This window comes from Durio zibethinus, chromosome 16, assembly GCF_047325235.1.
Source record: "Durio zibethinus cultivar Kanyao isolate XHJ-2024 chromosome 16, ASM4732523v1, whole genome shotgun sequence".
In the NCBI taxonomy this organism is placed as follows: domain Eukaryota; kingdom Viridiplantae; phylum Streptophyta; class Magnoliopsida; order Malvales; family Malvaceae; genus Durio; species Durio zibethinus.
Genome location: NC_143177.1, coordinates 1804457 through 1824538, shown reverse-complemented (window position 1 = coordinate 1824538; position 20082 = coordinate 1804457). Strand labels below are relative to the sequence as shown.

Genomic DNA, 20082 nt, shown 5'->3' with positions numbered 1-20082 from the left:
TGAATCAATAGTCCATAGAGTCTCGAGCTGCCATTGCATCACTTGGAACTTCTCTTGTAGAGTATCCGGTTTCACTTATGGTTTGTTGTTTCTTAGGTTTTCCTAGATTTAAGGTAGATCTAACCTGGCTGTGATACCAAATTTATAATAGAATGATGTTATTTAATTAATCAATAGTTAATTTAAATAAGAGAATAATTAAATAGACCAAAAGATAAAAAGATTAAGACTGGAAAAGAGATATGAGAGCAAGGAAATTGAGTTTCTCATTCATGCCCCAAAATGTAAATATACATGACAATTTATAATCGATGAATTACAACTCACAATACAGATAATTGTTATTTTAATAACTACTACTTTTATAATCGATAAATCATTGGCTTGATACTTGCACCAGATAATTTCATTCTCAACTCCTTTGCATCATCTTTAATGCTAGTTTCCTTTATGCCTTTATTGATATCATTATCAGCTTTTATCTTCGTTATATTATCTCTGATTTTATGCTTTTTATCTGGGTGAAATTTTTTTTGAATTTGATTTGATTGAATTTAAAATGATTGAAAGAGAGAGAAAAGAGATAGGTGTAAGAGAAAGAAAGATGGAATGATTGAGTTTTCGATGAATTTATGTTTTATGTGTGGGATGTATTGAGTAAAAAAATAGTGTTAAAGCTATGTGATGTGATTAGTAATTGTTACGGTGTGAATAACAGTCCTCTTCTCCTATTGTCGTCACTTCACGTAACTTTCTCATTCTATGCCTTAACGTTTTCTGTTTTTACTCCAACAAAAATTTCCGACCGAAGTTCGATCAAACAAGTAAATATGTTGTGTTTTTATGCAGTTTTCACTTCCTCAACATCCCAAGACTTCAACAAATCAGTCTTTGGATCCTTTGTCTTTCTCTCTCTAGAAAGAGACATTTTCTATTTTATGAGAACTTTCCTTTTTTCGAGGTCTTTCTGATTCTCTACAAACTTTTTTTTCTGTTACTTAACTGAGCTATCTTCAGAACCCAAATGTCAAATTTTTTTCTTTTTTGGAATTATTATGAAAATTGTTGCTTTTTATTTGATAACAAAGTTATTTCACAGTCAAAGATCTGTCTTTTGAGGGAGTAACAATGAAGTCCTCTACTCAGCTTGATTCAGTTGTGTTCCAACTCACACCAACTCGAACCAGGTAATAGTTTTCTTTGATTGGTAGTTAATACTTAGCGTGATAGAGGTATTAACTATTAATCATGCTTATATTTTTTAGTATTTGGATAAATTTTTTTTCTTATAGTTTTATTTATTTATTTATAGATGGTATGCTTTATCAGCTTGAATTTGGTATAGAACTACGTTTGTGTTTGCATATAATCTTTGTAGATATAATTTATTATAGTTTGATTTACTTTCATCAGGTGTGATTTGGTCATATCCGCAAATGGAAAGACAGAGAAAATGGCATCAGGTTTGCTTAATCCATTTGTTGCCCATTTGAAGTCTGCACAAGAGCAGATGGCCAAGGGTGGTTATTCAATTATCCTTCAACCAGACCCCAGCATTGATGCAACTTGGTTCACAAAAGGAACAGTGGAAATGTTAGTAATCCTATTTTGTGCTTCTTACGATTGGATGAGTCTTCTCAGTTGTTTGACAAAGGCCATTTAGTTGTTAATCCAGAAAGAAAAAATTAGCATTGGAGCACTGTTTTTGTGCTTTGAAGGTTGAATCTGTCATATCTACCAAGCTTGTTGTCAAAAATGGCTCTACCATAAATCTTTTCTTTCCCTTTGAAATTGGCATGAGTTACTATTTTGTTTTGGTTTTGGCAGGTTTGTTCGATTTGTGAGTACTCCAGAGATTTTGGAACGGGTGTATACTGTCGAATCTGAAATTTTGCAGATTGAAGAGGCTATTGCAATTCAAAGCAATAACAAGATAGGATTGAGTGCTGTAAGTATCTTTGGGAGTTCTATTATATGTATACCATAGAGAATAATTATAGTATTTTTTTTGACAGGTAGAAGACCCTCAAGTAAAACCTTTGGAAAGTATAGAAGGTAACTTTTGCCAATGTTCTTCACTTCTAACTTCATCTGGATTAGTGCCATTTTTAATATAATTATGGATGAAGTCGTGGATTAAAAAGATATACTATTTCATATTTTCCAGTCATCTCATATCTTTGTTTTCCTTTATACATTCTGGAGTTACTATCATGCTAAGAAAGCTTCTTAGAGCAGTGTAATGCTTGTTCCAGTCTTTCATTCACAATTTTTCATCTGTAGTTCTGAAAAGTTTTGCTTTGATTTTTATTTTTTTTTGTTCTTGTATTACACCTGATGGCTTTGGATAGGCAAAAGGGCCACATCAGATTCCAACGAGAAGAAAGCCATCGTCCTTTACACAGTGAGTATACAGTAAATAATTCTTAGCATGCATTGAATCTTTTCATAAGTTTGTTTAACTCTTTTTTTCTTTTGGCAGCCTGGTGCACAGCCCCCTGAAGCAAATGGGTCTGCTGTACAGGAAGGAAATTCTAAGTATGTTGTGCTGCGGCTGCATGGATAATTTTTAAGGATGTTGAATTGCATTATATCTATAGTTTTTAGCGGTCACTTTGAATTTTGCATAGGTTGATGTATTTTTCCATCCATCTAGTTTCCTAGAAAGCCTTCACTTTAGTGAGTGAATCAGGGATGTAATGAATGCAATAACCTTATGGTAAATACCATTATAGGTCAGCATGTAAAATATCGAGGGGTAGTGCTGTGATACTCACACTGATCTGACAGACAAAACAATTATCCTTTTCATGTTCCTTGGTTGCTTTACCTTCCAACTGTATAAGGTGTACGTTCTTGAACTTGGCTCACTCGACTATCTATGCTACTTAAGCTCAAACTCGACTGAACAGTGAATGAGTTGAGTCTGAGTATTCTTGGAGACTGGAGTCAAGCCCAAGTAGCTTGTGAGTAGGGTTGACTTGGTTACACCCTTATCTGAGAGGATCTTTCCTTGGGGGACAAAGGAATATCGGGGAAGGACAAAAACCATGACGACTTTTGGGGAGAGGGTGTGGAAGAGAGGCATATTAGATTCTTTGCATATTATTCCATTGTTTTGCATAACTTTCTGTTAACTTTTTGTCTCTTTTGATTAACTTTCTGTTTGATTTTTTTTCTCTTGCACTGTATGAATACTCTAAATTTTTTATAGTAAGGGGTAAGAATTCAAAAAGTGATTAAAATGTTTGTAGTTAATTAGCTAACTACCTAGGACAGTGGACGCTTCATAATTTACAGAATCAAAGATTGTTCCTTTTTTTAAGAAGAAAAGGCAAATAAAATGAGACAGGTATCACATTATGTTATGTTAACAACAAAGAACACTGTTGAGTATCATCTCTTTTTATATGTTTAATTTGTTGGAATAATCTTAAGGCCATGCATAACATATTGTTTTGACTTTTTACTAGAGTTCAACTTTTGAAAGTACTGGAGACAAGGAAGACAGTGCTGCAGAAAGAGCAAGGAATGGCCTTTGCACGTGCTGTAGCTGCTGGTTTTAACGTTGTCCACATGGCACCTTTGATGTCATTTGCTGAAAGTTTTGGAGCCTCTCGTTTGAGGTATGTGGAATTTTCAAACAAGCAACTTAGTTCTATGCAACCATATATTGTTATGGGTGATCACATGCTCATATATCGATTGGGTGTTTCTCCTTGGTCAAATGATGTCAGTTTTCCACCACTGAGACCCATGGAAGAATAATTTGCGCACCTATGAATAGTCTCTTAAATTAAGTTTTTATTTATTTATTTATTTTTATTGCAGGGATGCTTGTGTAAAATTTACTGAATTATGGAAAAGAAAGCACGAAACTGGCCAATGGCTTGAAATTGAAGCAGCTGAAGCAATGTCTAGTGGATATGATTTCTCTGCTATGAATGGATCTGGGATTGTTTTTTCCAATATGATCAATAAGCAGAAAGAGCTGAAGGAAGCATGCCCTGAAATTTCAGAAAACAATGGAAAAGCTGGTTTGGAGTCAAGTACAGGTATGTGTTTAGAGGTATCCTCTAGATAAAATGTTAGTTCTTCCTCTTTTCTTTATGACAGGACACCTTACTCTGATATTCTCTAAGTAACTCATCAATTTCCTTCTCAAAGCAAAAGGAGATTTTGTTGTCTTCTACAGGCCACAGTCTAATTTGGTATTATTGCTATTTTCATAGAATGTGAATAGAAATTTCTCTTTGCTGGTGATTTCTTGATATATCTGTTGGCGTGTTCGGCGTATGTGTAATTATGTGCATTAATGTTTTCTCTGTCTGGCCTTGCTCACAGTGTATGAGATAGTCCTAATTTCCAGCAGTTGTAGCAGTGCTTGTTGCTCTATAATTTAAAAGGAACCACTTCAGTTTTTTAATGTAAAAAACATACCATTGTTTACACTTTAAGGAACGCCACTACTATTGTCTGGTTTTGTTTTGTTTTTTTATTTTCTATAATTTGGTTGGGTTATTTAACTAGAGGTAAGTTTTTCCTGTTGACTTTTCTACACCCTCCGTTTGCTTGGACTTGATCCCAGGACTTGCAAACTCCTACCGTCACTAGACTCTTGTGTCATTACTTTGCTGGTTACATGATAACTTATCTTGGTTGAAATATTCTTGCTTTTTGGCATTCATCCATTTGCTTTTCACATCTCATTGGTATGCTTGACAAATATTTTATTCATGCTTGCTACTTTCTCCTAATTATGAATTGAAATAAATAAAATTCTGATATGGCCAGATGAGAAGCATACCATGGATCAACAGACCCCTGGCCATCAAGAATATTACCAGCCACAGCTGCCGCATCCTGTGTTTCCTCCCTGGCCTATCCATTCTCCACCAGGTAGTATGCCAACCTTTCAAGGATATCCTATGCAAGGCATGCCATATTACCCAAACTATCCAGGAAGTATCCCATTCTTTCAGCAACCATATCCATCAATGGAGGATCCAAGACTGAATGCTGGTCAAAGAATACAGAAACGGCATTCAATGGATAGCAGAGATGGTCATAATGGATCGGATACCTGGGAGATAGAGGGAGCAAAATCTCAAGATGAGGAGGATTTGAAGAATGAAACTTTACGAAGTCCAAAACCAAGAAAGAAGAGTAGTAGGTCAGGTAAAAAGCAGTCAGGAAAGGTGGTCATTCGGAACATCAATTATATCACTTCAAAGAGGCAAAACTCTTCATGTAGTGATTCACAGTCGCATTCTGGCTCTGAAATGGATGAGGAAGGTGGAAATTCGGAGCATAAGAACTCTCTGAGATCCTCAAAGGGGAATGGAAGTCGAACAAAGTCTGTTGATGCATTGAATTCATTTGATAGGGAAGAATCAGTTCCAGGGAAGGAGACAGATGGTGGACACTGGCAAGCATTTCAAAATTATTTACTTAGAGATGCTGAAGAGGAAGAACATATAACTGACCAAGGCATGTTTTCAATGGAAAAGGAGGTTCAAGGAAAGAGAAGGCCAAATAGAGTGGGTGAAGACCCTTTAGTTTTTGGTGGACGAGAAATGGGTCAATTCGAAGAAGGGAATACAACTGACATGCATAAAATTAGTGCAAGTAGCTCTCGCTTGCCTAAAGCATCGAATGATCAGTCTTTGATTTCTAGGAGTGGTCACTCTGCTAATGGTACAATTTTCATGGATGGTCAAATGGATTTACATTCTGCAGAAATAGATGGCAGGAGGGTGTATAGGAGGACCACAAATGATGACTATATAATAGGTAAACAACAGAATCTGTCAGATTTTATGAATTCTCCATCAGATCACCTGGCTTTTAATGGGTATGAACGTTCATCCAACAGTTTGGAAAGAAGATTATCAAATAATATAGATGATGATTCCTACATCGTTCCATCGAGGTCAACTTCAGTCACTCAAGTTGGAACTGATCGCAATGTTATCAATATGGATTCTGAGTTCTCGTTGTCACTTCAGAAAGCAGAAAATATATCTAATAGGGTTGGAAGCCAGGTCAACTATGGACCAGATGGTTTGAATTTGATGCCTGAGCGTGGAACGGAAATGAGGCCAATTGGTTATGATCCTGCTTTGGATTATGAAATGCAGGTTCACGCTGAAGATGGTACTTCACTGGATAAGAAAAATAAAGAGGGCTTGCAGGGGTCTAAAAAGTCAAACAAGGACCGAAAATTGAAACTTACTGCTGATACTTCAGATAAAAAGAAGGCTGTAGGGCCAATAAGGAAAGGAAAGCCTTCAAAACTGAGTCCTTTGGATGAAGCAAAAGCCCGGGCTGAAAGGCTAAGAACCTATAAAGCTGATCTTCAGAAAATGAAGAAGGAGAAGGTATGCTGTTTTTTGGTGCACACTGAATACTTTGAATGCTTATAGTACAACCTCAGCTCTCTTAACAGTTAGCTCATGCGGTTTATCAAATGCATTGTTTATTCCTTAATTCATTTTTAACACTTTTCAGGAAGAGACAGAGATTAGACGACTGGAGGCTTTGAAGATTGAGAGACAAAAGAGAATCGCTGCTAGAGGCAGTTCTGTTCCTGCTCAGTCATCTGTGCCCACTCAAGGCCGGAGACGAGTGCCATCAAAACTTTCCCCAAGCTCTCATAAGGGATCAAAGTTTACTGATGCTTCGCCTGGATTATCATCACCACTACAGAGAACCGTCAGGACTGCTTCTGTGGGATCAACTGATTCTCACAAAGCCTCCAAACCTAGCAAATTGAACACAGGAACCCACTCCAGTGGAAAGAGATTAAGCCGGTCAGTTTCAGCACTTCCTGAACTGAAGAAAGACTTCAGTGGTGTAACTCCTAATGCAAAGGCATCTATGGCTAGGATTAGGAGATTATCAGAGCTGAAAACAAGTAGCAGCCCATATGTTTCTTCAGTGAAGTCACAGAACTCTGAACCATCATCTAAAAGAAAAGTATCTGGAGGTCCTGAAAGGAAAAAAATATCAGCAATTATGAACCATGATAAAGGTATGATTACATCTCTTCGACGGCTCAAAATTAAAACAACTAAAGCCCCTAATGTTACCCACAGCAAATCAGGAGGAAATGAAATGACTCAGAAGGTGAATGGAAGTATTTCTTCTACCACGGATGTTACTGAATCAAATAGGAACAAGAACAAAATTTCACTTCATACTGATGGGGATGACAGTACAGTAATTGATAAAACTGTTGTGATGCTTGAACTTGAGAAGCCCTCCGTTCCCACAGTAAACTCATCAGAAGGAACTACAGCAGTACAGAAGGAATATGATGGCATCTTTAAAATAAAAAGGAAAACTGAGATGGTGTCAGATCATGCTGCAATTCGTGCACCAGTTTCTTCACTGAATGTTAATGCATTTGATAAGGAACACCGGATACAACAAAGACCACAAGCTTATGAGGTAGGGTTCTTAAGAACTTGATTGACAAGGGGGAACCTTTTTTTTTTGGTTAATGTAGCACAGAGTTTCTTAGTTCTATATTGACAGGAATATTGGCAGCAAATCAACCGATGCTGATATATTCCTTATTATCATTACTGGTTTGTTGCAAGAGCAGGCCGCTTAATTGTATTTTTTCCTCAACAAATTTAGAATTATATTGCTAATTCAAACATTTTAGTTCATCTTTTATCATTTAATCACAGCAGACCACCAGTAGAAGACTGGCCATCCTTGTAGAGAGCTCATTGAAACCTTATTTTAGTAGTTTTTGCTCAAATAAGCCCATAGCAGTTCCCGTATTTAATTGCATCCTTATTCTCAATTGCTTCCATTGTGATTTCCGTTCAATGCCAAATTGATGAAACTATCTGGTTTAATGAATTTTCTTTTGCATCTTAACCAGAGAATAAATATTTCATGTGCTTCTTCTGAACGTGAGTCTTCTTGATAATATGATGTACAAATTTCCAGGTTCGAAAGGGAAATTTTAGTAACACTGAGAAGGGATCATCAAAATTTAGGAGCTCTAGTGTTACTGAGAAACCTTACGAAGCCCCTTTTGCTCGGGTCTCTTCTTTGGAAGATCCATGTACCGAAATTCCAGAGTATGGCAAAGCAACTCCAACTAGCATGCTGGCTGCAGAAACAGAGTCAGTGAATGTTAGAGCTCTTGTAGCCGATTCTAAGAACTTGAAACTAGAAAAGATTCCTGAAATGTTGGATAAGCCTCAGGTAAAGGAGTCATCTAAAGGGTTTCAACGGCTGTTGAAGTTTGGAAGAAAGAATCATAGCTCAGCTACGAGTGAAGGTAGTATCAAATCAGATAGTGTCAGTTTTAATGGGTCTGAGGCTAATGAGTTGGTTGCAAACACTGCCTCTTCTAGTGAAGGTAATTGCCTTCTAGTTCATCCATTGTGCACTTTGATGGATAGTGAGATACAAAATGCATGACTCTCTCAGGATCTGATACACTATTTGTTGCCTGTTTTTGAAATTAGTGTTATTTGGATTAAATGAGTTATTGGTACTCTTAAGTTTTGGGAAATTTCCAATTGTATTTGTTCCTGAAGCCGACAAATTTTCTGGTTGTTGTCAGTTCATACGTTAAAGAATCTTATCTCTCAGCATGAGACCACAACAGCCAGCAATACTCCACAAAAGTGTAAGTAGTTATTACTGCTCATTGGACCATACTTATGCTTTGATTCCTTTTCTCCCTCAATGTTCACAAATATCAGTATTTTACGTCATTAAGATGAATAATATCTGACATGAAGTACTTGTAATCATGCAGCTTCTCGCTCGTTTTCCCTGTTGTCACCATTCAGAAGCAAGACTAGTGAAAAGAAGTTTACAGCTTGATGATGAAGGTGAAGACTGAAGAAGCAAATTTGTCTTCTTTTCCGTGGATTTGACTGTGAATTGTTACATTCCTTACTGCAATGTAACAAAATAGGTACCATTAAGAATATTTTTGTTAAAAAGTTCTTTCTGCAGCCACTTTTATTGGTTGTTCTGTTTGATAAGAAAAAGAATTTATTTCATCTGCCGCTCGTATCAGATTGTTGCCATTTCCATTTTATTACCACGCAAGATCAACAAAAAAAAAAAAAAAGAGGAATTTCTGAAAGTTCAAAAGGGAAAAAAAGAAAAAAAACACCTTTCACTTGCAATTCCAGGTTCATCAATACATAAACGGACGCCCAACTGTAGATGAAAACACATAGTACTAATCAAAATGGATGATGACACAAGATATACTGCTCTTGCTCATTCTTGATAAAGCCTCCTTCGTTAGGCACTCAGCAGCTTCTTGTGGATCCTCCAGATGCCTGACGAGATTCACAGCTTCTTGATTTTTCATCACCTGGAACAAATGGATGACAGTAAATTAGTTAATTAAAAATCAAATGAAGGATTTATGATGCTTTTGGTGCTGCTATTGGGATAAATTTAATGAGGTTAATGTTATTGCCGGTTCGGGGGTAGGAAGTGCGGAAGTAAACAACTGACAAGCTGTTTTCTTTTTTTTTATTTTTTATTTTTTTCAAAAGGGGCCACAGTTTGAGAACAAGAAAATGAGTTGCAATAATTAGAATTCGAACTCTAAACTTGTTAAATGTTAATTTTTAAAAGTAATTGCACGAACTAACTGAACTAATCCTACAAATGATTTTTTTTTTTGTACAAGAACGAGAAGTGACAAGATTTTCACTTTTTTTTAATGTTTAATGTTAAATATTTCATGGAGTTCCAAAAAAATGGTGATCTTACCTCCCAGATTCCAGTGCTTGCTATGATGATGAATTCAGTGTCACCATCGACCTTTTCAGCCCCAACAACAAATTCTGAGCTTTTGGGGTGCCTTATTGCTGCTGCATTACTTGAGTCACAAACTAATATGCGTAATTTAGGCACAAATATGGCATCCAGCATCAAATAATGTCATTAACAAAATGTTTAAAGATATCCAAAAACATAATCCCCCTTGTATATTTGCTTTGTGGCAGCACTACTCTTGTGCTTAAACACATATTTTTAGGTTTATAGACAGGAAGGTTTGATTCTAGGTTTATGTGGGCGAGAATAAATTGTTCAATACCTGGAAACAGTCTGCGAGTCCAATGTCTTCTGGCTTCAGCATGGTGCTTGCTGCTTATCTGATGAGCCACACCATCTCCACATACAACAGCTTTGTAGCCACCCAGGTTTGCTATCACAAGCTTTTCTCCATTGATCAGCATCACAGATGCTGAGCCAGCTTGCATCGTCTCATCTTCTTTTTGTGCCTCTCTGACCTTTGCTCTTGCACCAAGATATGCTTTTCTCATTGTCCCTTTGGCCTTTCTATTTATTTGGGACTGCAAGAAGAAATCCCAAGACTCAATCTAGACTCATATTTCATACAGATCAGCTTTGATTCAACACTATAATTCATAATCGTCATCATTCTTACAATGAAAATAAAATTCAATGTTAGAAATGAGCTCAAGTACCTCTTTAGGCTTCTTATCGAAGAAAGAGGATTGTACGTACTTGGTAACTCCATCCCCAATCCGAGGATCAAAAACTCCAAAGAACCACAACTCAAGCTCTTCAATTTGCTCTCTCTGTACCACAACTGAATCTAAGTCTGACTCATCCGAACTGTCTTTGGATGACTTATTCTCCACAACATGATAGCCATGTGAGATTCGCATCGTCCAAGAAGGCTTCTTTTTAAACTCATTCTTTCTTTTCTTGCTTCCACCATCTCCTATCCGAAATCGTCTCAGCTTAAATGCCTGCCCCATCAAGCCAAACGCATCAAGAAAAACCAGAGCTATGAGAACTGCTTGATAAAATTTTTTTTTTTTGTAACTTGGTTATGACCATATCTTAATCAAACATGAAAAAAAAAATCTGGGTTTTAATCCTAGGGACACTTATTTCTTTTTTCATACGTTTCAAAATGTGCTTGTGTTGATTCACTGTACAAACTCATTAAAGAGGTGTTAAAAAGCCTGAAGAAAGATACTTTTAACCAAAAACTTTAATTTCTTTGTTCAGGAATGCATATTACCATTCAGAAAATGAAAAAAACAAGTCCAAAAGATTTAAGATAAGAAATTAACAAGATATATGATGCCAAGAAGAAAAAGGAAAAAAAGAAACTTCGAAACTGGAGCATAATTCAGCTGATTCAGTAAATTTGAAATTTGAATTCCAACAATACCAACAATCTGTTTCCTTATCTCCAAACTCCTGCCTCCTTAATAAAAAAGAAAACAGTGTCCGATTTGGCGACTTACCTTGAGCTTAAGGTGAAGATCTTTCAGTCCCATGTTTATCCTTGAAATTTTATCAAAGAACCTTGAAGGACTATATGGTTTTCAATGGCAGGAAGATGATTGCATTGAAATATAAATATTAAACAATGTCAAAAGGGAGAACATGAGAGAGAGAAGTTGGAAATGGGGGATCTTAAATTTGTTGGGAAAATATTTTGTTTGATAACGAGGAGATGTATTTGAAGTCAATAGGAAGTCTAAAGCTGTTGAGAATACGTAGTATGAAATTTAGATTAATGCTTTAAATGAGAAAATTTGTTGCTTTTGATTCTATTTGTTAATGAAATTTACTCATGTAACAGTCATTTTCTATGCTCTGCCCTTTTTTTATTTTGTATTGTCAGAAAGGCAGCTGATACTAATCCAACTCTTTGACTCTTTCCAAGTGGAAAAAATAAGAAATTTCATTTACTTGAACAAATATGGTATGTTTGAATTTCCAGCAATTGAATAGTTCTTAACAACATACTAGTTTACTTAATTAATCTTGTCAATTATGAAACAAACAACATTCTTCGAGGGCTTAGAATAAGATGTCGGGATATATACAGAAAGAAAAACTTAAAAAATTGGACCGACAAAAGTTTATTTTAGTCTTACTGTCAGTTGTTTTTCATATTGATTCATGCCTTTTGGTTTACCTATGTATCTTGTGTTGAAGTCAATGAATGGGAATTGATAAGCAAAAGCAGCATGAAAGAGAACAATATTTGTCATGGCTAATGCATGGATTGTCTTTACAGCCAAATAGCCAAGAAAGTTACACTTCAACTGCTGAAATAAACAGTGGCTATAAGGTCCAAGAGCAGTAGGTGTGCAACCAATTCCAGAAGAAAACTAAGCTAAAAGGCCAGCCAAAATCAATCATAGATAATTTATGTTGCAATTTTTTTTTATCCATTGATTTGAATTCGAAATAGATGCTGAATGATCCGATGCATCCATTCCTGAAGAACCGTTCCGGTTCCTGCTGTGGCACAAATTTTATTCTCTATTTTGACAGTTGAATCCATTAGCTCATTGTTCCCTTACACAGAAACACTGACTGAAGAATCTGGTCTATTATCTGGTTTGAAGTTTGGCCTAGAACCAAAAACATTCTGAAGTCATGAGAGATACCTGATGGGAAATATTTGGTATTAAAAACTGTCAAAAATTAAATTTTAATCACTGAAATTAAGAAGTTCAAGATTTGTTAGTAGAGTTTTTTGGCAATTGCTTAGAGGCTACAAAATTCTGATATATATCTTGGTTAGAAATGTGAAATTTCAGATTAAATAACAAGAATTTAATTAATATCATGCTGCAAAATTGTTTAAAATCTAGAAAATTTAGCAATTGAAGACCTTAAATATAAAATAAAATCATCATTAATAGGAATGAATTGAATTAAAAATGTCACTCAATTTGACAATGAGAACTTTCAATCAAACAAAGGTTGCAGAGAAAAAAAAAAAAAAAAAACCTAACCAACTACTTTTTCGCAATTTGTTTCCAGATGTAATGGATAAGAGATTCAACTATTTGTTGGACCAGACTTCACTCGACCAAAAAAACAAAAAATCTGAAGGCTTCATAACAGCAGATATTGTGGACGCAGCTGCAATCCTCAAGGTGCCATAGATGCAGTAATATCGTTGATCAAAAGGAACAAACATGCTAGATCCTTGTGGGGTTAATTTGCAATGCATGACCACAAGCACGTTCACGCATATCAAGCTTGAATCACATGGCAGCATGTTTAATTTCAGACATGCTTGATACGTTTAATCTCTCCCATATCAAGCTTGTTTAATTTCAGACAACTTCAATCCAACCCAAGTTGACAAGAAAAAGCTATTCCCCTACAAATTCGACCGACTCCTGTGTATAATTTCAGACAACTTTATTCTGTTCTCTTTTCACCCTTTGATTCACCTTCTTAGTAGTTAGTACGAATCACCAGTGGCAAACTACCAACATGTCATCTAAAACATTAACCTTTTTCAATTTTTTGAACGAAAATGACATTTTTTAGGGGTAGAGTGTTGGTGATCGAAACAACAACTTACTGCCATCAAATGATGAAACAGATGATCACCAAAGCTATAGACAATATGGATACCAGAAGTTTGAAAAGAAAAATAGCAGCAAGCAACCAAATTTGACAAGCAACATCTAGCAATGAACTCACTACAAAATCTGTCATATCGCAAAGACATTGCCCTCAACCGATCTTAATCCTTAATTAATAGAATAAAAGAAAAAAAAAACCATTCCAAAAGAACTACTTGCAGAATATTGATGATAAACTAGCAAAATCCATGATTCAATATCAATTCAAGATGCATTCTCCTTTTTCAGCTTAGCAAGCTCTTGCCTGATGACTCCAGATCTCTGCAAAATCAAATGACAGCCAGTCAGCTTGGGTCAGTTTCAAGAAAGCATTTAGAGAAAAGCAATTGGGCATAAAACAGGTAGAAACAATAGTGGGTACCACAAACTGACCTTGATCTTAGCCAACATAAGTTTGAACCTATCAAAGTCATTGAGAGAAGCCCTTCTCTTCTGGACAATCAGCTTTCTACCCCATGAGCTATTCTCCCACTTGTTCTTAACATCTGCAAGCCACATAAAAACAGTTAGAAAGAAAACATAATTTGAGAAACAACAACATAACATCAGCAAAAATTATCATCCTTACCAGCCTTCTCCATAGCTTCAATCAATGTCTTCTTCTTTGGAATGCGGGGAATGTCAATTGTGATATCTGTCAATGTAAGCCTCTTGAAGTTCATTTGGCCTCTGACCATATCTGGGGCATCAATAAGTGCCTGCCACACCAAGATATAAGCAAAAAATTTGTCACTAGCCATACACACATTGGAAAATATCACCTAACTTCAACTAGACTCATGATTCTATCTTTCAATATGACCACTAAAACTCCACATTCTATCCATTCAATAAGTTAACATTGTTCATCATTTACAATGGCATGCATATATACCATAATTAACAAGTCAAAACATCAGTCACAGATCAACACAATGCTGAGAACAAACACATTAACAAACATCCATGCCTAATCCACATAGGGATAGACTGGTGTTTTTCTCCAACTCTTCATTTTTTTTAACAGTATCCTTGTCTGAAACATATCAGACACCTCAAATTGGACGTGCGTATGCAGTCTTGACCCTCCAAATAAAAGATAAAACCTTGCACACATGTCTTTCAACATGCTAATAACCAACACTCTCTCCCAACTCCAAGCAACATAGGGTTAGAACAGTAACTCTAATAAACTTTACAAAAATACCACATGACTTAACATCAGGAAGATTCATTCCGCACTGGTCACAAGTGAATAAAATGTTTCAAACTAGATTGCACTCAACAAGAAAAACAAAGAGAACCCATTTTTAGTCAAACTCACTCGAAACAAAACCACAATATTCCACAGCCATTCATCCTCGTACCAAATTAAATCCAATTAAAATACCCTACAACAACAAAAACAACAAACTAAGCCTTATATCCCATAACTCCAGGATCGACTGTATAAATCACGTTAAGTCACAGTTTTGAATCTTCTTGCGCCAATTAAACTACTCTAAGAAACAAAAACCCATTAGAAACCCTCAAAACCATGCAACATTGAATTTCATCTATTTTCCTCTTAAACATACAACTTTAAGTGAGCCCATTATATATTTACAACAAAAAGTTCCACTAAACACCTAAAAATAAAAAGTTCACATTAAAAATAAAACTGTATTAAATCAGGGGAAAAAAAGACATACTCTGTTCTGGTCAACGACATCAACGATGACAACCAACTTGCCATAGTCTTTGCCGTAGTTAACGAGAGCCACTCTCCCGATCTCAACGTACCTCTTGAACGGCTAAAAAAATCAGAAAAAAAAAATTAAAACCGAGATTCAAGATTGAGAAGCGTGAAAAAAGGTACCATATTGCTGAAAAACTCACCATTTTTGCTGTGAGTGTGTGAGAGAAAGAGAGGCGGAGAGGAAACGAAAGAGAGAGTACGAATTAGGGTTTATATTATATTGGTGGTTCTATAGGGTGTTAATAACCGTTGGATCTAATTATTTTGTTTTTTAATTTTGGTGATGGCTGATGATGGTTTTAGTGGATTTCAGCGCACCACGTTTTGGATCAGCCTTGCATCACCGCTTAGAGCGGCAACGACAAAAAGGACGGTCAAATTTTATTTTATTTTTTTATTTTTTAATTAAGGTTGGGATTTAATGCGATATTTTTAATTTTAAAATCGATGAAAATATTAATAAACTAATATTTGTTATTTTTTTTTTTTGTAAAAAATAGTCCTCATACCTTTAAATTTGTTTCTATATATACGTGTAATTTTTTTACCGCATATATTAATTAAAATTAATTATATATGTATAATTTTTTAACTGTATTTAATTTTAAGATCATTTGTTAGCCATCGAAATAAATGAATTAATTGAAAGGATTTTTATTAGTAATTCATAATTTAAAATTATTTATACATGAAAATATTTAGTAAATGAATTTTTATTTATTAATTTATTTTTAAACAACATGCATTAATTTAAAAATCACTTTAATTAAATAAATATTTAACATATTTAAATACTTAACTAATAATTTTATATTATATAAATAAGATTTTAATAGTAAAAATTAAGGGTGTAATCGATCGAGTTCAAGTCGATACAATATTAAATTTGAATTCGAGTTCGATTTGAGACTCGAGATTTGAAATTCGATCAAGTTTTATTTTTTTAGTTTGAGTTCAATTTTAGATAAAAAATGAATTATTCGAATTCTTATGTAAAAATAAGTTTGATTATTATATTCGACAAAAGCTCGATTATTTATATTCGAGTTCGAAATATTTTATTTATTAAAATAATTAAAATATATTTAAATATAAAAAATAGATTAAATTCACAAGTTATTCAAATCGGGTATAAAAATATTCGAACACGATTCGATCGATGAATCGAACTAGATTCGATCGATGAGTCGAACTATTCGAGTTCGAACTCGAGTTTAACTCGATAATAATTAAGTTAAATTTAAATTTTATTTAAATTGATTCAGAATAACTTATAAATATTAATATATCATTTATATGAATAATAAAAATCGAAACTATCAAGATAATTATAAGATTCGGATATGATAAAATATAATTGGATTATGGTACGTATGAAAAATAGAATGTATCTTAACCGTTACACCAAGGGCGACCGCATCAAATTGAATCAAACCACGTGTCCGCGCTGAAACGTGCAGATGTACAACGTCGCTCGACGTGACACGGGCATGCACCCCAAATGAGTTTCTGTTTTATGAGTCTAACTTGAATAAAACTCGATTTAAAGCATTTCTCTCTTGTTTGTCTTCAATATCTTAACAGAATCCAATTCTCAACCAAAAATTTTTTTTTTTTCTTCAGGTTCTTCTTTTTTTTATTCTCTTTCTCGAATTAGAAGCTAAAGCCTACATTTTAAAATCTTTTATTTCTTCTTTAATTCCTCTTAATTCTCCATTTCTCTTGTTTTTTCAGTTTTTAGAGCAATAAAGCTCCATGTATTGATCTCTCTTTTTTTAATATATATATTTTGATGGATCTGATCAAAATCCATACTTTTCTATACGATCACTTGTATTATTTATGTCATTTTCAAATCGGGTTTATGATTTTTTTAGTAAAAATTAAACTTTAGTGATTTGAGATATAAAAGTGGCTTATGTTTATTAGATCTTAAAGGAGTTCAAATTAAGGGGATGATTTTTAACTCTTGGGTTTTTTATTTAATTGTTGCAGTGAACAAAAGTGAAAGCTTTTGAGCAATGGAAGGAACGGTGTTTACTCCATCATTGGAAGGAATGCAGCATATCAAATCTCCACAAGGGGAAATGCTTACTAAGCCTTTCCTGGAAGTCTGCAAATTGATTTTACCTGTCATAGGTTTGTTTCTATTGTACCTTTGATTATGTTAAGGGTTTCTGATTATGGAGTTCTTTTTTTTTTTTTTGGTTTCATGTTAAGTTTGTTAGATTAGTTTACTTTTAGCATCTAACTTAAGTTGAATCTTCATGGAAATCTTTCTTCAAGTTCTTTAGTGGACCACTTGAATTTATAGCTGCATCTTTGTGAGATTTGCATAAGATTGTAAGATTGAAATGATGAACTGATGGTTGTATCCATATTCCATATCGAAATGATCTTTGATGATAAGATTTAAAGCTTATTTATTGTTAATTTGTTATTGAAGTTGGACAACAATGTGGTAATAGACAAATGCTTGATAATTTAGCTGGAAATCTTTTGGTAGAAGTGTCTAAGATTGCATTTCAAAGTAGATTTGATCAATGTGTGTGCGTGTGCGATAGACAGTGAAGGGCAGGCATTATTTGGAAGCCGGAAGGCTGGCCATTATCTAAGGCATTACAGGCTTTCTTTCTTGATGGATACAATGTCGATACTTAATTTACAGGGAAAAAAATTAAAGCTTCCATGTTGGTACTTTTGCAGATAAGTTTGGAGCTGCTATGGCACTTGTAAAGACTGATATTGGTGGCAACATATCGGTAAGATGTTTATTCTCGGGTAACTTTTCAAGTATGCTAAAAGATGATATTTACTTGTTTTCCTTTGTCCTAGCACATGCCTTGTGTTAATTTCCTGCATTAACAGTGTATGAATTTTTGAGATGGTTATCGTGAGCTAGTTCACCCGTTCTGTCTTCCATAAGTTAGGCATTTTAACACCTTCAATACCTGTTCAATCAAAATAAGTTATCTGTTTAATGAAAACAAATTTTATTCTTCTAAAAAGCTTTACTTTTCAACTCTTAAACTACAATGTTCTGTTGCTTCTGTTTTCAGAGGTTGGAAAAAAAATACCAATCTGATACCACTAAATACAACTACTTGTACAATTTGGTGAAAGAAGAGGTTGAATGTAAAACAGCAAAAGGATCATGTAGTTGTACCAATGGTCTTCTTTGGTTGACAAGGTACATAATATTGCCAATAAGCAATTGCTGCAAATCTCTCTCTCTCTCTCTCTCTCTCTCTCTCTCTCTCTCTCCATATGTTTCATTGCCTGCTATTTAGTATTTTGAAATTTTTAATTTTGATGATTTTCAGGGCGATGGATTTCATCGTAGAATTGTTCCGCAATTTACTTGCACATCCAGATTGGACAATGGTAGAAACTTGTACAGACTCCTATAGCAAGACCCTGAAAAAATTTCATGGCTGGCTTGCTTGTTCAAGTTTCACAGTAAATATTTTTATCCCCACTTGATTAAGTTTTGATTGATTGCTATATCTCTTTTCTGTTAATAATCCATGAATTGCAGACGTTAGACTTTGATGTTTTGAACAATTATATATATATGAAACATTTCTTTAATTTATATCAACATTCCTTAACCTGTTGTCCTTCATGCATCTTTCTTGTGCATGTATGAAGCCAAAAGATTGAGAACATTTATTTCTAGTTTTCCCATATATTTGATAACGAGAAGGTCGTGTGGTAAGTACATTTTCTCCTTTTTAGAAATAAAGGAACTGAGGAGTTTTAAGTACGAAACATAAAAATTTTAGTTCCCTCTTTTATTCTAAGAAACTACTTTTATATTCTAAATTGGTTGAGAAATTTTACATCTGTGGTATGGTTATGCTACTTCTTAAGAATGTTTATCTTGGTGGAATGCTGGATTACAGGTTGCTATGAAGCTGGCTCCAGATAGGAAGAAGTTCATGGAAGTGATAGCGGGCACGGGAGACGTTAATGCTGACATGGAGAAATTTTGTTCGACTTTCCCTCCATTTCTCGAGGAGAATCACAAGTTTCTGGTAAGAAGCTTCCTAAGAGATGAATTCTTGTTTTGCTATGCCACCATTCTGTGCCACACTGTCTGTTTATGGGATCAGCTGTACTTTTGATCTTGGGAATGATATCATACAGTGTCGATATAAAGCGCTTGAGAGAATGGAATGGTTGAAGGGAGAAACTTACATGTTTTAGTAGCAAATAATGACTTAAATAATCATAGTCTTTGTTGATTGTGGTTAGCATTACCCTAAACACCAAAAATAATAATAAAAAGAAAAGAATTTAAGAACCCGAAAATATCAAATATGGGAACAGTGACGACGACCTTGAAAGGATGGAAGTCTATAGATAAATAGGCTATAAAAGTATCCAAGTTCTTGATGGCATTTGGCTTCAAGGAACAAGATTTCTTTTTGATTAACTTGACTTTAGCCTTGCTATTGTTCACATCATAAATATTATTATATAACCAATTTGCATTGTGAAAATTAACTAACCAAATATATTCTCTTGATGCAGGCTAGGTTTGGTTTGGATGGTATGAAGGCTTGATGACGGAAGAAGTTCAACTAAGAGTGGCGAGATGGCCTGTGGTTACTTATACTTTGAACTTCTGGATCTTGCTCTCAGCTTCTAAACCTTCATATTATTTAAAACAATTATGACTTTGAATGCATACCAATGAGTGCGGTTTTTTCAATCTCTTTCAATGAAGCAAGTACTCATTTAGTTATTTTTGTTTACTGAAGAATGTAATGAATGGTTGTGCTTACTAAACCACCAGCTGCTCTTGTTTGTTTCTCCATTCTTGAATGTCATATAGAAGTCTCATTTCAAATGAAACCAAACTTAGCTCCTCTTGAAATAGAGTGGTTTCTCTTCTACATATAGGTGATTGCCAGTTGCCAT

General features: G+C 34.7%; 4 protein-coding genes across 9 annotated transcripts; 2 read left to right on the top strand and 2 right to left on the bottom strand.

Moving 5' to 3' along the window:
• The first annotated feature begins 337 nt into the window (after positions 1 to 337).
• On the top strand, positions 338 to 9038 carry LOC111292122 (COP1-interacting protein 7-like). Of its 4 annotated transcripts, XM_089745140.1 has the most exons (15): positions 547 to 746; positions 850 to 961; positions 1100 to 1187; positions 1414 to 1593; positions 1828 to 1948; positions 2016 to 2055; positions 2352 to 2404; positions 2483 to 2538; positions 3474 to 3626; positions 3832 to 4055; positions 4795 to 6380; positions 6511 to 7452; positions 7966 to 8383; positions 8591 to 8656; positions 8789 to 9038. In XM_089745140.1, exons 3-15 carry the CDS (start codon positions 1129 to 1131, stop codon positions 8854 to 8856), a joined length of 3966 nt encoding a protein of 1321 aa, XP_089601266.1. In that variant the 5' UTR covers positions 547 to 746; positions 850 to 961; positions 1100 to 1128; the 3' UTR covers positions 8857 to 9038. The 4 variants fall into 4 exon arrangements, with proteins under 4 accessions (XP_022740087.2, XP_089601265.1, XP_089601266.1 ...); XM_022884352.2 differs by having other exon boundaries at positions 338 to 961; XM_089745139.1 differs by having other exon boundaries at positions 338 to 1187.
• Positions 9039 to 9163: 125 nt separating this feature from the next.
• LOC111298547 (putative protein phosphatase 2C-like protein 44) lies at positions 9164 to 11542 on the bottom strand. Of its 3 annotated transcripts, none has more exons than XM_089745142.1 (5): positions 11286 to 11542; positions 10491 to 10778; positions 10097 to 10355; positions 9769 to 9890; positions 9164 to 9361 (listed from the first exon to the last, which is right to left on the bottom strand). In XM_089745142.1, the coding sequence occupies exons 1-5, from the start codon at positions 11316 to 11318 to the stop codon at positions 9224 to 9226; spliced, it is 840 nt and encodes a 279-aa protein (XP_089601268.1). In that variant the 5' UTR covers positions 11319 to 11542; the 3' UTR covers positions 9164 to 9223. The 3 variants fall into 3 exon arrangements, with proteins under 3 accessions (XP_089601268.1, XP_089601269.1, XP_089601270.1); XM_089745143.1 differs by having other exon boundaries at positions 9769 to 9869; positions 11286 to 11541; XM_089745144.1 differs by having other exon boundaries at positions 9769 to 9866; positions 11286 to 11541.
• A 1892-nt stretch (positions 11543 to 13434) lies between these two features.
• LOC111292129 (large ribosomal subunit protein eL14z-like) lies at positions 13435 to 15425 on the bottom strand. Its single transcript, XM_022884362.2, has 5 exons — positions 15297 to 15425; positions 15110 to 15211; positions 14008 to 14137; positions 13812 to 13924; positions 13435 to 13700 (listed from the first exon to the last, which is right to left on the bottom strand). Exons 1-5 carry the CDS (start codon positions 15297 to 15299, stop codon positions 13644 to 13646), a joined length of 405 nt encoding a protein of 134 aa, XP_022740097.1. The 5' UTR covers positions 15300 to 15425; the 3' UTR covers positions 13435 to 13643.
• A 1307-nt stretch (positions 15426 to 16732) lies between these two features.
• On the top strand, positions 16733 to 20042 carry LOC111298548 (glycolipid transfer protein 1-like). The gene is made up of 7 exons (XM_022893265.2): positions 16733 to 16779; positions 17152 to 17295; positions 17863 to 17918; positions 18216 to 18346; positions 18480 to 18615; positions 19062 to 19193; positions 19693 to 20042. The coding sequence occupies exons 2-7, from the start codon at positions 17178 to 17180 to the stop codon at positions 19723 to 19725; spliced, it is 606 nt and encodes a 201-aa protein (XP_022749000.1). The 5' UTR covers positions 16733 to 16779; positions 17152 to 17177; the 3' UTR covers positions 19726 to 20042.
• The last annotated feature ends 40 nt before the right edge of the window (positions 20043 to 20082 follow it).

Excerpts from the sequence above, each read along its gene's own strand:
- LOC111292122 (XM_022884352.2), top strand. The coding sequence starts at position 1,129 with ATGAAGTCCTCTACTCAGCTTGATTCAGTTGTGTTCCAACTCACACCA. Across the intron at positions 1,949-2,015 it reads ACAAGATAGGATTGAGTGCT|GTAGAAGACCCTCAAGTAAA; the intron begins GTAAGTATCTTT and ends TTTTTTTGACAG. Across the intron at positions 3,627-3,831 it reads TTTGGAGCCTCTCGTTTGAG|GGATGCTTGTGTAAAATTTA; the intron begins GTATGTGGAATT and ends TTTTTATTGCAG.
- LOC111298547 (XM_089745142.1), bottom strand. The coding sequence starts at position 11,318 with ATGGGACTGAAAGATCTTCACCTTAAGCTCAAG. Across the intron at positions 10,779-11,285 it reads ATCTTCACCTTAAGCTCAAG|GCATTTAAGCTGAGACGATT; the intron begins GTAAGTCGCCAA and ends TTGATGGGGCAG. Across the intron at positions 9,362-9,768 it reads CAAGCACTGGAATCTGGGAG|GTGATGAAAAATCAAGAAGC; the intron begins GTAAGATCACCA and ends CATTTGTTCCAG.
- LOC111292129 (XM_022884362.2), bottom strand. Across the intron at positions 14,138-15,109 it reads ATGTCGTTGACCAGAACAGA|GCACTTATTGATGCCCCAGA; the intron begins GTATGTCTTTTT and ends TTGGTGTGGCAG. Across the intron at positions 13,701-13,811 it reads TTATGTTGGCTAAGATCAAG|AGATCTGGAGTCATCAGGCA; the intron begins GTCAGTTTGTGG and ends TTGATTTTGCAG.
- LOC111298548 (XM_022893265.2), top strand. The coding sequence starts at position 17,178 with ATGGAAGGAACGGTGTTTACTCCATCATTGGAAGGAATGCAGCATATC. Across the intron at positions 17,296-17,862 it reads ATTGATTTTACCTGTCATAG|ATAAGTTTGGAGCTGCTATG; the intron begins GTTTGTTTCTAT and ends GTACTTTTGCAG. Across the intron at positions 19,194-19,692 it reads AGGAGAATCACAAGTTTCTG|GCTAGGTTTGGTTTGGATGG; the intron begins GTAAGAAGCTTC and ends CTCTTGATGCAG.